The 16,274-nt window shown below is 43.6% G+C and overlaps 1 protein-coding gene across 1 annotated transcript in view; it reads left to right on the forward strand.

Annotated features, from left to right (window-relative positions):
• The window catches only part of LOC145404634 (protein turtle-like), a 475,758-nt gene that overhangs the window by 434,881 nt on the left and 24,603 nt on the right, over positions 1 to 16,274 (forward strand). Inside the window, exons 6-8 of the mRNA XM_080276156.1 lie at positions 1,153 to 1,304; positions 7,592 to 7,736; positions 12,006 to 12,136. Of these exons, the coding sequence (XP_080132282.1) occupies positions 1,153 to 1,304; positions 7,592 to 7,736; positions 12,006 to 12,136 (428 nt within the window). The remainder of the gene's footprint in view (positions 1 to 1,152; positions 1,305 to 7,591; positions 7,737 to 12,005; positions 12,137 to 16,274) is intronic.

Genomic DNA, 16,274 nt, shown 5'->3' on the forward strand with positions numbered 1-16,274 from the left:
GTCAAAGATACTTAGTCAAAGATTTAAAACGAAAAAAAAAAAAAAAAAAGTCATGGGAACAACACGATTATAAAAAATGCAGCGATTTTCTTCTAAAGTTAACGTGTGTGAATAAGATGAAAGGTTTTCTTGTTAAGTTATACGAGTTTCGCTGTTTAGTGACAAGGTTTGCGTTGATACAGCGCTGTTGTGCTGAATACATCACGTAAATGTCGAACCGTCCACGTCAGTCTTGTTAAAACTTTTGTTACAGTTTGAATACTTTTCAGTAAATATGTCAGATAAAATGGACAATACTGACTCCCTGACTGGACGTCTAATTTCCCCGGTAATTTTCCTCTCCCCAGTGTTAGTCCCGTCCTTGAAAGCTCTAATCTCGAGTAACCTACCTCGAAGCTGCGTAAAAGATTAATGAAAAAAAACAAAAACTAAAGGGTCACTCAGTGGAGCGCATTTCTCCGACATCTCCGACAAGGGCAACGTAATATCCCAACCACTCTTCATAATGGGTTAGGTTTTCTCATCACTGATTAGGGTTTCACGAAATATGTTTTCCTGATCCAGAATCTGTAATGCGATCCGGATTGGTCCTAAAATTGCTCCCTGGGACATGGGTTATCTACCCACCAAATTTGTTCCAAACCTCTCGTTTAGTTTTTGAATAATCCTGTTAACAGACTAACAAACAAACAAACAGGGGCGAAAACATACTCTCCTTGTTGGAAAGAATAAAAAAAAAGCCATGCCAGCCTAACCCCACACATGTAGAACAGTGACTGACATCTGTACGCCCAGCTTGGCAGCAAATTTTATTTTTACTCTTTTCTGTCTGTTCACTTGCGGTAAAGACCCGGAACCCTATCAGCTTGGTTGATGGCCATTGGTTGTCGATCTGAAGGCTAATTTAAATAGTAACCAAGGAGATGTATTTCAACTTCAGAGCTAGGACTCATCGAATATCATGCAACCACCACTTAGTCCTACTTCATAAGCAGAACTCAAGAAATTTCACGAAAGAAGACAAAATAAATATACCACAAACTCTACCACTAAATTTCCTGCCTGACCTAGTCCCGCTGGGTGAAAACGAACGGATTATACCCTTCACTCTATCGCTAATTCCTCCCCACCTCCTCTTTCTCTCTTTTTCAGTCCCGCCCCTGGAGGTACAAATCACGGGCACTCTATCCCCACTGGCGGAGGGAGGTAACTACACCTTAGTATGCCAGGCGTCCGGGTCACGTCCTTCAGCCGCCCTATCGTGGTGGATGGACGGCCTCCTCATGACACCTGCCCATGACCAGGTGGGAAGTTTTTACGCTTTTCTGTTCTAATTTAATCTTCAGGTGTGTGTGTGTGTGTGTGTGTGTGTGTGTGTGTGTGTGTGTGTGTGTGTGTGTGTGTGTGTGTGTGTGTGTGTGTGTGTGTGTGTGTGTGTGTGTGTGTGTGTGTGTGTGTGTGTGTGTGTGTGTGTGTGTGTGTTTTGTCCTGTCGACTGTGTATGTGTGTGTTTATGTTTCGTCCTGTCTGTTTCTCAGTTTATGTCGACTATCATGTTCAGTCTGATTCCTGCTCTCTCTCCTTCTCTCTCTCTTCTCTCTCTCTCTCTCTCTCTCTCTCTCTCTCTCTCTCTCTCTGACCGACCCTTCACAAGCCACCAACCTATTATTCATGAGAAGGGACATGGCTGACTCGTGCTTCTCCACCAGATTCCCCTCTCCTTATTATCCCACTTTAAAGAAAATATATTACTCTTTTTACATTAACAACAGTGAGACCAACCACTACAATACCTATATATTCCTTTACACTTTTTTCCTTTTTCTCTCAAGTTTCTTTCCCCTAAACTGAGTAAAATCGTCTGCAGGTAACAAGATTAAGAGGCTGGGGAAAAAAACTAGCTTTATTATTTCCCAGATCATGCTTTAAACTCCCTTCACTGTGAGAGATTTGCCCTACGTTATAAACACTAATCAGAGCACCGAAGGACTGGCGGTAATGATATACTTAATGATATATTTAAGTAATTAATTTAAAGATTAGGCTCCTCCATCTGATCCTGCCACTATGAGATGTGTCTACGAATTAATATATATCTGTGACACTGGTAAGAAAATAGGTAAGATGTGTACAATGGGATTAGTGGATATCGCAAGAATAAAAGAACCAACGGGTAGCGCATAAATAAAAAAAGAATGGATATCGCAACAATAAATATAAATTGCGATAATTAAATAAAAAAAAATAATCTTAGCAAAGGGACATTCAAATAAAGACGACTTAAATGGACTTTCTTCAACAGCTTAACCAAACATTGGGTTCCCTCTCTCTCTCTCTCTCTCTCTCTCTCTCTCTCACACACACACACACACACACACACACACACACACACACACACACACACACATTTCCTCCCTCACACCCTTCCTCTTATTATTCCTTTCATTTCCCCTTTTATTTCTCACCCTACTTCCCTCCCTTCCATACGTTTCCCTTCGTCCTTGTAAGTTATGCCATTGTGTTTCTCTCTCTCTCTCTCTCTCTCTCTCTCTCTCTCTCTCTCTCTCTCTCTCTCTCTCTCTCTCTCTCGTAGTTATGTCTGACAGTGAATGTAGATAAAGTGTACGCTGAATAATACTGAAAAGATAAGGTAACTCGAAATGAAATGCCCTATTAAAGGGAGAAAGACTTTAAATAAACCAGTTGAGGATTTTACGTGTTCCGGTGCAGAGAGTGAGAGGAGAAGGGAAAATGTACAACGGTAAAGGAAAGCAAAACTGAGGAAGAAAGAGAGGAGACTGTTTCTGTAAAGATTTGCAAAAGGAATCTATACCTTTTAAACTCTAACTTGGTCTAAAATTGCCAACTCTCCATCGTGAATACTGAGTTGTAACAAGAAACTAATACCAGTAATACAAAAATGGTGTTAGTCACAAAGAAGTGCTATGGGGAGGATGTAAAGCCATAGTATCATCTGCCCTTCGTTGCATGGAATAAGCTGCAAGGGAATGAATCTCGGGGCCAAGTTAAGGAAAAGGGACAACAGTGAAGGTACAATGAAGGAGATTACAAAGGGATGTGTTTGTACCCTGAGTGACATTCTTAGGCTCCTGTAACTCACTCTTAGCTGAACAAAATCATCAGGCGTAAGCTGGGACAATACTAGACTTTCACCGTGCATGAGAGGGGTTTATCATGACAGAATAAACACTCCTTGGCTCTCACACTCGCTCAGTTGAATATAATCGTCTGAAGTAAGTTGGAACACACTACTAGACTTTCCCTAACCATAAGAGGGTTAAATTAGCGTGGCTGTGTAGTTGTGGTAGTAGTGGTGGTGGTGTTGCTGTGGTAGTAGTGGTGGTATGTGGTTGTAGTAGTGTAGTTGTGATAGTAGTGGTGGTAGTGTAGTTGTGGCAGTAGTGATGGTAATGTAGTTGTGGTAGCAGTGGTGATATGTGGTAATGGTAGTAAAGGTGGTAGTGTAGTTGTGGAAGTAGTGGTGCCAGTGTAGTTGTGGTAGTAGTGGTGGTGATGTGGTTGTGGCGTAGTAGTGACTGTGTGGTTGTGACGTAGTAGTGACTGTGTGGTTGTGGTAGTAGTAGTGGTAGTCTAGTTAAACGCGAGACAGGTATTGATGGAGTAGGTATGAGAAGCTGCAAGAGTAATGGAAATGAGACTCTGGTGGAATATTGCCGTAGTGGGAGTGGATAGGATAAGATTATTGACATCCACTTGAGTTATGTGGAGCAGGGGAGAAGGGTGGAAGAGTATAGGCCTATGAGCTTAGATGGCAGGGTGAGAAGGAGAGGATGGATATGATTATAGTGGTGGAAAAGGTAAGGTTTAGGTGGCGAGGATAGTACAAGATGGATGGATGGATAACCGAGTATGTAAAAAAGCGAGATGGAGTAGAGGAGGGGGATAGCAGAGAAACCCCCTGCGCTTAGATGGAAGGGTGAAAGGGAGAGGATGGATATGAGTATTGTGACGGAAAGGGTAAAGTTTTTGTGAGTAGGGAAACTGGGAGAGGTGTGCAAGCCTCAGAAGATGGATAAAAAGTTTGATGAGTTGACCAGTGTTTGACAGCGGGGTTAATACAAAAACAGAATGGAAAGGATTACAATGATGGAAGCAGTAAAAGATTTGTATGTAGTAAAGAAAATAAGATGTGGAAGGCCAAGAAAACGGATAAGGTAAAAGAATGTGTTAAAAAGCGAGACACGAACCACTGGGAAGCAAAATAAACAGGCGAGAGAGGGAAGTGACAAGGCTTAGAATTGAATGGCTAAAATATACATGAAGATAAACTCAACACAGATTGCATCCCACTGTAAACACTTTGCCACTATGGTGATTTTTCTTCTATTACTCTTTTCTAAGGAGAGTTTTAATGATGATAATTTTGCCTTTCCCTGTCTCTGTCCATCATTTTCTGTCTCTTTTCCGTTCCTTCTTTCCTTAACCTCCTAAGTTCCCTTCCTTTGTATGTTCAATTCCTTACCTTTTCGTAATTCCTCTCTCTCTCTCTCTCTCTCTCTCTCTCTCTCTCTCTCTCTCTCTCTCTCTCTCTCTCTCTCTCTCTCTCTCTCTGTGGTTATTACTTTCCTGTCATCTAAACTCTTCTTCCTCTGCTTAACTTTTTTTGCCTCTCTTACGCCTTTCATCTCTCTTTTCCTATCTCCTACTCCTCTTATCTCCTGTCTGTCATCCCTCCTTTCTTACTTATTTCTCGCCATCCTTTCAAGTCTTTCACATTATCTTGCCCCTTTCTTTTTTGGCTTTTCATCTTTCCTTGCCTCTCTTTCATTCACGTCTATATCCTCTCTTTCATCCCCACCTTTCCCCTGCTCTTCTTTACTCCAGTCTTCCTTCATCCCTTTTCATATCGGTATCCGGTTAACAATCTCTCTCTCTCTCTCTCTCTCTCTCTCTCTCTCTCTCTCTCTCTCTCTCTCTCTCTCTCTCTCTCTCTCTCTCTCTCTCTCTCTCTCTCTCTCTCTTAGATCTTTAAGACCATTTCATTCATTTATCTAATTTCCTTGCTTCCTTACGACCCTCTCTCCGTTGATCCACCCCCTTAATATTGGCTTACCCTTCTCTCTTTGATTTTCTTTTCTTCAGCATTTTTACCTCGCGTTCTTTTAATCACTTTTTGTCTTATTCCCTTTTCTCTATTTTTTCTCTCTTTTTTCCCTCTCTCCTGTTACACCAAGGACTGTACTTCCCACACTTCTCCTGCTTCTGTTTAATTTTCTTTACCTGTCATCTTTCCTCTCTCTTCCTCCACCCCTTTTTCCCTCTTTTTGTCCTCCTCCTCCTCCTCCTCCTCTTCCTCTTCTCCCTCCTCCTCCTCCTCCTCCTCCTCCTCCTCCGCCATCTCATACCTCCACTTCTCCCTCTCCAAACTTTGCCTCTCCATCATTCTCCCTCCTGTTATGCCTTCCCTTCCCCAATTCATTTTCTTTTCTCTCTCTCTCTCTCTCTCTCTCTCTCTCTCTCTCTCTCTCTCTCTCTCTCACACACACACACACACACACACACACTGACACCTTCCCATAACCTCCCTTCCGCCTCCTCTTGTCCCCATCCCACCTCCCTCCATCTCCTCTGTTTCCCTCCCTCCCCACCTCATCTCAAGCCCCATTTCCTCCCCATAGTAGGTGATAATGAGGGGAAAATGAGTCTTCTGCCTTACCTATCACTTCCTTTCTCTTGCCAATTTTCCCCTCGCCCTTTTTTTTCCCCTCTCCAAAATCTGCCTATTTCCAGTTTTAATTCCCTAGCTTTTTTTTAATTTCCTTATTTCATGCTTTCATTTCCTCTTTCTGTTATTCATATTTTCCTCCTTTATGCGCCTTTTCTCCTCCTTCTTCCAGTTTCCTCTATTCATTTCTTTTTATTTATATATCTTAATTTTTTTCCTTTGCCCTATTTCTTCTTCTTTTCCCACTACACTTTTTCCTATCTGTTCATGTTCATCCTTCTTCTGTTTCTGTTACTAAGAATTGTATTTTCTCTCCCCATATTATTTTCTTTTATCTCTCCTCCTCCCTCTCCTCCCCCAAGCTTCCTTCACCCTCCCTCTCTTCCCAACTTCCCCTCCCAACTTCCCTCCTCCTCTCCCCACCTCCCTTCACTATCTTTAACCTCCGTTTTCTCCTGTGCTCCTCCCCTTCGGTTCCTCATCTCCCACCACTCCCTTTTCTCTCTCCCCCTCCTTTCTCCTCCCGTTCTCCCTCGCCCTCCCCCGGCTCCTCATCTCCCCCTTTCTCCCTTCTCTCTCCCTCTCTCTCTCTCTCTCTCTCTCTCTCTCTCTCTCTCTCTCTCTCTCCATTTCACCTTATTCCTTCAGTCTCCACCTATCTCCATTCTCTCCCACTCCTCCACTCGTCTCACCACTTCCCTCTTCTGTCGCCCTCCGTTCTCCCTTCCCCTGCTCTCCCCCTTCCCCTTCCCTTCCTGCTCTGCCCTCCACCTCCTCCCCTCCTCAGACCTCCCACTAACCCCTCCCCCTTCCTATCATCCCTTCTCCCCTGACCTCCCCCAGCCGCTTTCTCTCACCTCCTCTTTTCCCCTCATCCTCTCTCCCAAGCCCGTCCCCTTCCTCTTCCTCTCATCTCCTACCCTTCCCCCTCCCTTCCTCCCCTCTTCCCATGATTCCCTCTCCCTCCTTCCCTTCTCCCCTCCCCCCGTCCTGGCAGATGATGAAGGAGAGTAACGTGAACGGGCTCCGACTACGAATGAACACCTCCTGACACGCCCATATTTTATACACCTCCCTCCCTCCACCCCTCCTTCCCTCCTTCGATCCCTCCCTCCAATACTGCTCCTCTTCCTCCCTCCCTCCCTCCCTTCTTTCACTTTCTCTCCAAACTCCCCTCTTCATTTGCCCTCTCCCTCCATTTTTCCTTCTTCCTGTCCCTCCTCTTTCTCTTCGATCTTTCCTTACTCGAGCTATCCACACACACACACACACACACACACACACACACACACACACACACACACACACTGTCAACCTCATCACACGCACACCCTACCTACATTCTTAATTTCTTCCTTTCCCTCCTTCTCCCACAGTCTTTCTCCTCTCCAAAATGTTCCCTTTACCCCCGTCCCTTCCTTTGTATCTTAACCTCTTTCTCTCTCTCTCTCTCTCTCTCTCTCTCTCTCTCTCTCTCTCTCTCACTCTCTCTCTCTCTCTCTCTCTCTCTCCCTCCTCCTATTACTCATCAATCCCCAAAACATCTTCCTCCCTTCTACAGGTGACGATAAAGTGCAATTTAAGCCAGTCTCTTCCCTACACCTGAGCCCAACCACATGTCGCCCCACAAACCTCATTCTCATTCACCCACATCTCCCCACGATCCCTCCCCTCCTTTCTACCTTTCTCCCTCCCACTGCCTTCCCATTAACTCCCTCCCTATCTCCTTACCTCCTCCATCTTCCTTTCCTCTCCCCAGCCCCCCACCATCATGCTCTTCTTGTCTCCCTTCAAAGATTCAGTTCAACATCTCAAGCTCAGGCCAAGGTCCCTAACAATCTTAAGTCTCTCCCTCCTAGAAAATCTCTCAATTTACTTCTACAGGTAATGATGGAGGGCAACGTGAGCCGGTCTTCCCTTCACCTGAGCCCCAACAGACACCAACACGGGGCGGTGCTGTCATGTCGAGCCACGAACCCGGACCTGCCCACAGCCGTAGTAGAGGACATCGTGAAACTAAATGTGCAGTGTGAGTGTTGGGTGGAGGGTGCATGGGTGGAAAGGTGGAGAAAGAAAGGTGGAAAGGTGGAGAGATTAGGGTGGATTGGTAGATTATGGGGGTGGGACGGTGTGGGAACTGGTATCCTATATAGGGGTATAAAAGGAGGGAGGAAATAAAATGAGAGAGAGAGAGAGAGAAAGAGACTCCTTACTCAACGCCAATAAACAAGCCTTGCACGAGTCAGCAGAACTTAAAATCCCAATACATAACTTACATTGATATCTGGAATGAGTCGATAGCCAATGACATCCTGTAAGGGAGCCATTGATTTTGTGCTGTATTTTCTATTAACTCTCGTTCACTATCAGATATTATCGCTCGGGTTGAGAAGCGGATTATCGACAGCGGGATGGGATTTGTGAGAGGTCTACTGCTAATCCCAGAAACGAGAGAGAGAGAGAGAGAGAGAGAGAGAGAGAAAGAGAGAGAGAGATGGATAGGGAGAGAGAGTGGAAAAAAAGGAGGGAGGGTTGGAGAGTGATGGGAACAAAGTGGTGGGTGGGGGTGGGGGGAGGGGGGGATGAGGGGGGTAATGGTTGGAAAGTTGGTCATGACACTACCGGTGACCTTCGGTGTGTGTGTGTGTGTGTGTGTGTGTGTGTGTGTGTGTGTGTGTGTGTGTGTGTGTGTGTGTGTGTGTGTGTGTGTGTGTGTGTGTGTGTGTGTGTGTGTGTGTGTGTGTGTGTGTGTGTGTGTGTGTGATTATTTAGTGATATAATTAACTGTATTGATCTGTGAACTTGATTATGCGCTCTCACCTAATCCAATTTCATTTGCATGTTGTATGAATGCATATTTTATGAACCCACACAAATATGCATCACGTCCTGCGGTACAAATATATACTTGTACATATTTATACAAACTTCATTTTTACCCCATTTAGAGAAAACAACTTCGTCCAATCACCTTCAGTCTCTCATCTGTCGCATGTTCTTATCTGCAAGGGAAATTTATTATCACTAACAGCTTATCACTAACAACTTACCTTCCCCCATACACTTCATTCCAATTTCCTCTATTCATTACACATCTCACCCTCTCCTGGATGCCCAAAATGTCTCCTACACTATCCTTCCACCTTCTCACTGGCCTATCCCTTCCTCTCACTTTGCCTATTTCCTATCTGCATATACCTACCAATCTCTAGTCTCTGATTCCCTTACTATGGATATATCAATTCATACACACTGGTCTGCCCTCTCCATCATACTGTGTCTTCTTTCACACTTCCCTTGAACATCCTATCTTACCACCTCACCTCCCTTGTACACCTTAAGGGCTTCGTTCCTTCACTTACACCACTTTTCAGCATCTGGTATTCAAAGACCCTCACCTCGCATTTATATGGCACTGTTGGTACCATTATGCCTTCACACACACACACACACACACACACACACACACACACACACACACACACACAATTACAGATAGATAGATAAACAGACACAGCTTCAGAAACTTGTATATACTGGTCCCTCCCTTGAGCCTCAGCGCCACTGATAACTTCCCGTAATAATATAAGTTTGAGAGCAAATGAAGGTTCCAGTAATTGGCTGTGATTATTCCTCATTAAAATGCCTGGGGATCCGAGTTTCTAATACAGGCATATTAATTGTCTTTTTAATGAACTAATATTACCTCATTAAGATCGAGAGGGATTTAGTGAAACGGAGAATTGCCCCGTTTGTTAATTTACTCCCCCACCTATTTTGTTTTCACTCCTATCTTTTTTGTCTTTTCATCTTTTTTGTCGTGATCGAAGCGGAGCAACACAACATAATTACCTCCCGTTCATGACCCCGCACTAAATTCTATTACGATTTGCGCTTCAGTGATTATCCGGGTAATTCCGGTCATTTAGCCGCAACAACAACAAAGTGAGGGACGGTAAAAATAACCGGAAAACAGCGGCCGGCAACGCACGTCAATTATTCTCAAGGACACACGGCCGCTGTCAGGGCGAATCAAGGACATGAGAAGAAAAATGTATACAAAAAAAAGGGACGGTGATTCATTAAAAAAAAAAAAAAAAAAAAAAATAGTTTGGTCTCCCATGATTGCAATTAATGGTTCCTCAACTTCCAAACAATTTTTTTTCTTTCAGTCCGAGGAAATCTTTTTAACTTTACTTTAGCCATCGTAAAAAAAAAAAAAAAAAAAAAAGGATTCAGATTAGGAAGGACTTATGAAACAGAAGTGGATAGATATTGCTTTCATTAGCCCCTTCACTACGAGGGGGTGGGGTCTCCTGAGATCAAGAAAACAACAATGTTAGCTTTTATTAAACTTCTCTACCGTAGTCCGTTTGTCTCTATCTGACGAAACTGGTCCATTCCTGCAACCCAAATTCTGAAGTGTGTATGCTTGTAATTCAATATAACTTTACTGTAAGGTAGGCATGAGTCTCCTTAGTTACTAGTCATACGTAGCCTCCAGTCTGAGTACACATAGCCATCAAGTAAACTGGAATTATGAGTCTCCTTGGTTACTAGTCACATTTATCCTCCAGTCTGACTTCACCTGCCCAAGCAAACTGGGATGAGTTACGGATCTTTATCAAATGAAAACAAACAAGAGTCTTTTCCTAAGCAGCTACGGTGAATCTAATGACAGCCAGAGAACATAAAACGTCCTCGTAATTTTGTGATTAATGTTTCCTCGGCTTCTATACACACTTTTGAAAAATGAATAATTCAATTTTTACAAAGTAGCAGGTAAGGCTGATTTACCGCCATTGTCTAACTGAATGAAAACCCCGGAAATAAAGCCATAATCCCCTCCTCTCCTCTCCCTTCCCCCCTTCCTCTCCTTTCCTCTCCCCTCCCTTCCCCCCTCCTCTCCTCTCCTCTCCTCTCCCTTCCCCTCCCCTCCCCTCCTCTCTCTCCACCACCAGCGATTGTTTCATGCACAGTAAAATTCCCCGGCATCTCTTTGTGTTGTTCCCGGAGCCAGTCGGCAGCTGAGCAAAAAAAAAAAAAAAAAAAAAAAAAAAAAAAAAAAATGATGCAAACTACTCTCCCTCCCCAGCCCTCCCCCCCCCAAAAAAAAATAAAAGGATACGACTCCCTTCCACCCTTCCCCTCAAATAAAAAAAAATACAAACTTCCCAAACACTACTAGAGAAAAATAAGAATGATGGGAATTCTATACTCCACCCCAGCACAAAAAAGGGAAGTGATCTCCCCAAAGGTTTCCCTTTCAAAATAGTCATATAGATTGACACCGACAGACAGACAGGCAGATAGACAGGGACCCCCGAAGTCCTCCCCTTAAAAAATAAAATTCCTCTCCACACATGAGCAACCCACTAAAAAAATTAAACCACCACCTCCCTCCCCTCACCCCCCCCAAACAAAAAGAAAAACCTCCACCACAAAAACGACCCCTTCTCTCTCCACCCTCCTACAAAATCCAAACACCACCCCCTACCCCCAAAAGACCCTCCTCCTCCCTCCTCAAAACCCCCCAGAAGACCCTCCCCCCAAGCCCCCCAGAAATCCCCCCTAAAAAAATCTCCCCCACCACACACACAGGCAACTCCGTAACTCCGGGCCAGCAATCATAACTTGCCCAACTTTCTCCATTCTACCGGACAATCGCAACCCAAATCCGTCAAGCTCCATTTACGGCAGCTTGCGACCGGCTTTGGCAGTCTCTCTCTCTCTCTCTCTCTCTCTCTCTCTCTCTCTTAGCCGGCCTTGTCGCCACGAACATAAATTTCAGGTCCTGGATTCATACTGCAGGGAATGAGATCGAAATGGATGTGTGTAGTATCGTACCTTCCAAATACTCAAAACAGTAGGCACGTACATTTATTTCCATTAATTTCAGTGTCTTGACTTCACAGTGCCATGAATTATTCCAACATACGGAAATTACATGTTTACTGTCAACATACATGAAGAAAGTTAAAGTCAGGACCAAAGTTGACGTTCAAAAAGCACCACAAGTAACCCTTTAATACCGAAAATTAAAACTCGTAATTCCGATAACCAGAATTCAGTACGGCACAACAGGCAGGTGGATTCCCTCCCAACCTGTGCTATCCTCTCATGCCCTGAACTCCATGGTTACTTGGGAATGCTATCCCCTATCGCCCACTTCCCTTGTCCATCACCACTCATTCTGACCTCTCTATCCTCAGACATTTCCACAGCCAATTGGGAATATAACCCTCTAGCGCCCACTTCCACGGTCCACCATCCCTAACCCGGCCGTCTCTATCCTCAGACACTCCGCGTTTGGAACTGAGGCCTGGTCACAATCTTGCCCTGGATAACATCAAGGAGGGGGACGACGTATACTTTGAGTGTGTCGTCGAGGCCAACCCGCCAGTGTCTACGCTTCGATGGTTCCTACAGGTAAGGCTTTAAAGCGGTCCTCTATTTTCTTTTATCTATCTGTATTGGAAAACGAGAGGGATGCTTATGCTTTTTGTGGCTGGATAATGTTATGTTGCTGTGTCTGAGTTTGACTGGTGCCGTATTGGTGGTGGTGAAACAGTGGTGACAGGGTGTGGTGGTGATGAAATAATGGACTCAATTTGTGATTTAAAAGAGAGAGAGAGAGAGAGAGAGAGAAATACAGCCCTTACATGTAAACGGTAAATTTCTTTTTTTTACAAAGATGAGGATGATGGTGACTGTGGTGGTGGTAAATACGATGATGATTTTGGTGATGATGATGATGACTAAGAGTATGCTATATTTGATTATATATGATGATGACGACGATTATGACTGGGCTGGTGACGGTGACTGTTCCGCATACCACTGAATTCCTGCATATTATAGTACAACCTCCACAGCCAATGATCATAAACGCAACGAAACTCCTGTAATTTCCCGCTATTACCAGATTATTTGTCGCCACATTACAGGTCTCGATATCGGTGCACATTCAATCTATTTTTATTTTCTCTTACATTCTCTTTTTTTTTTTCTTTCAGATTTCTTTCTACTTTACCTGCATTTTTTCTACCTTATCTCAACTTTGCTGTTTCATTTTCTTTTTCCTTCTTCTCTTCCTACTTTTATCATCACCGTAATTACCTTCATCCCCTCTTCCTCCTTCCTTCCTTCAACTTTTTTTTTCTCGTTTCCTTAATAAAGTGTAATAAACAGTGTCTTTCTTATATTCCGCCACACTTTCCCCTTCATCTTTACTACTTTACCTTCGTATTACATTACGTTCTCCCTTTTTACCTTCCATTTTTTCTAACACTTTATTTTCATAGATTCTCTTTCCCGTTTCGCCCTCGAACTATTGTTAATTCCATGTTATTTTCTACACATTTTAAAAAATCAACTTTCATTTTTCTTAACCCACGACACACATTCAGCTTTAATAAACTCCCATTTTGCTACAGATTCCTTCCATCCTTCCACTGATCCTTCCTTCCTTCCTTCCTTCTTCCTTCCATCTTCCCATCTTTCGTCAATCCCTCCGTCTCATTTCTTTATTTCTTTATTTCCTTCCTTCCTTCCATCTTTCCATCATTCGTCCCTCCTTCCCTCTCTTTTTTTCCTTCCTTCATAGGATTCATCAGTCCAGTTTCTCCTTTTCACCAGAGCGTTATCAAATTTTCTACCTTGCTACAGTAACCAAATATTCTGTCCTCTCTCTCTCTCTTTCTCTCTCTCTCTCTCTCTCTCTCTCTCTCTCTCTCTTGTTTAATGCCTCAATTAATGTGCTCGCATCTCCATGCATGACATCCTACTCTTCCCCTTCGTTTGATCTCTCACTCTTCCTCCCCTTCACTCTACCTTCTCATTACCTTAATCGCTCCTCTCTCTCTCTCTCTCTCTCTCTCTCTCTCTCTCTCTCTCTCTCTCACGTCACTTCCTTCCTACCTGCCTCAGTAAACTATCGCGTCTATTTTTTCACTTTCTTTGTCAGTTTAATCCTTGTAACAATCTCCTTCTTCATCTCCCTCTCAGTCTTTCGCCTCCTTCCCCTCTTTATCATCTGTTACGCTCCATTTCTCCCCTCTTCTTCCCGTCCTTCATCACGTTAAAATGCTGCATGATCTCGTAATATTTCTCCCTATTTCTATAAATTTATTTTCATTTACCCTTTAACCTTTTACAGTTTATTTTCCCTCTTTCTCACATAACCTCTCTCCCCTACCCTCCTCTTACTTCTCTCTCTCTCTCTCTCTCTCTCTCTCTCTCTCTCTCTCTCTCTCTCTCTCTCTCTCTCACACACACACACACACACACACACACACACACACACACTTACTCCCCTCCCCTTTCCAGCCCTTCCGGCAGCGTTGACGGGCAGACGGCCATATCTCAGGCGATAAAGTGGTAAGCAGACAGGGAGACGGACAGATGCCTCTCGGTCCCAACTGTTAGTGCAGATAAAGCAGGATTTACACGCAAATTTTTGAGAAGGAGACTGAGGACGCTAAACCACACCCAGCCACCTCCACCACACAGGATTGTCCTTATCTAAACTTTACTCTTGTCTTCTGTACATCTTCGTTCCATTCCCTTACTATCCATTCCTTTTCTTTCCTTTCCTTTTTAATTCACTTAACACATCGCATTTCTTTCTTCCTTTCCTTTTAACTATCTTGACATTATATATCTTCGTTCCTTTCCCTACCTCTTTTCTTCCTTTTCCGCTCCTTTCCTTCTGACGCACTTATCATTTCGTATAACCTCTTTCCTTTCCTTTCCTTTCCTATTCTTTCCACTCTACCTTACCGTTTCCAGCCTTAAATATCTCCGGTCTTTCCTTTTTCCTTCCTTACATTTTCATTCATTCTTCAATATTCATGTTGTTTTTTTCTAATATCCTTTCCCCTTTCCGTGTGTCCGTGCCTCTATATTCGTGAGTTTTGATATTTTTCCCTTTCCATGCTTTCGTTCCTCAATATTCGTGTTTCCTTAGACCTTCTCCCTTTTCTGGGCTTCCGTATTCGTATTTCTCACATCCTTCCTTCTGTGTGTGTGTTCTTATATATCTCCCCTTTTTCGTACTCTATATTCGTGTACCGTAAACCCCTTCCTCTTTTCATGCGTCGTATCCGTATTTTCGTGAATAACTGGTTAATTACGACCTCGCACGTCCGATCTGTGTAAAGCCTTAACTTGTATCCCGTTGACTTTAACCATCCACTCATATTACTGAGCTGTGTTTTAAAGGATACGTACAGCCAGCTGGGGACGCAAAAATGATGTGGAAACTGATCTATATATCTGTGAATATTGTTGTGATGAAGATGGTGATGATGATGATGATGATGATGATAACGACGATGATGGTGGAAAAGATAAGGATGATAATAGTGATGACGATGATGATGTGCTGCTGGAGTGTGTGTGTGTGTGTGTGTGTGTGTGTGTGTGTGTGTGTGTGTGTGTGTGTGTGTGTGTGTGTGTGTGTGTGTGTGTGTGTGTGTGTGTGTGTGTGTGTGTGTGTGTGTGTGTGTGTGTGTGTGTGTGTGTGTGCGTGTGCGCGCGCGCGCGCGTTTTACAAGGACCAGTGACTGAATGGCAGTTTCTTGTATTATTGCCTCTTTCATCTTCCTCGTTCTCCCCGGAACAACAAACGCGGCGAGCTTTTGGCCATTAACAACACAATCTCCGCAAACTTCGCTGCTATCTATACTCTTGTTAAATCTAGCCTGACTTAAATCTGCCATTGCTCTACCCAGAATGTCATATTTTAACATCTTATCAACATTAAATACGAGGTTAGTCACGAGAGAGAGAGAGAGAGAGAGAGAGAGAGAGAAATTATACTATTCTAAGTAGCAGATCCAACGACAAGCAAATATTCCCGTGAAATGAGTAAACAAAACAACTCCAAACAAAACCATATAAACATCGTATATAAAACGTGTATAAACATTCTTGCGTCAGGATAAACACAGAAAAAGTACTATTTAGAGAATGCTAACTCTCTTCCTCTGCATGTTTTTCTGTGTTTGTCGGTCTGTCGCCATTTTCTTCCTCCTGATTTTCTCTCTCTCTCTCTCTCTCTCTCTCTCTCTCTCTCTCTCTCTCTCTCTCTCTCTCACTAGCGTCATTGGCTGTTTGATTATGCTCACAGTCATAAGGACCTCACGGCGCTCTAATTGTGTGAAAATCTGGCTCACTCTCACAATAACATTAATGGAAATGTTAATACCGGTGCTGAGAGAGAGAGAGAGCGAGAAAGAGAGAGAGAGAGAGAGAGAGAGAGAGAGAGAGAGAGAGAGAGAATGGCATAACTTATAAGGACGAAGGGAAACGTATGGAAGGGAGGGAGGGAGCGTGAGGAATAAAAGGGGAAATGAAAGGAATAATAAGAGGAAAGGTTTTGAGGGAGGAAATGTTGAGAGAGAGAGAGAGAGAGACAGCCAGCCAGCCAGCCAGCCAGCCAGACAGACAGACAGACAGACAGACGCAGACAGACAGACAGACAGAGTTGAGACGGATGTAGGAAAGTAATGAGAAAACCAATAAAGAGAACATGACAATGATCAGAATAAATAATGCCAAAAAG

Source organism: Coenobita brevimanus, chromosome 64 (genome assembly GCF_032717465.1).
Source record: "Coenobita brevimanus isolate Jiangsu-jjx chromosome 64, ASM3271746v2, whole genome shotgun sequence".
Classification (NCBI taxonomy): domain Eukaryota; kingdom Metazoa; phylum Arthropoda; class Malacostraca; order Decapoda; family Coenobitidae; genus Coenobita; species Coenobita brevimanus.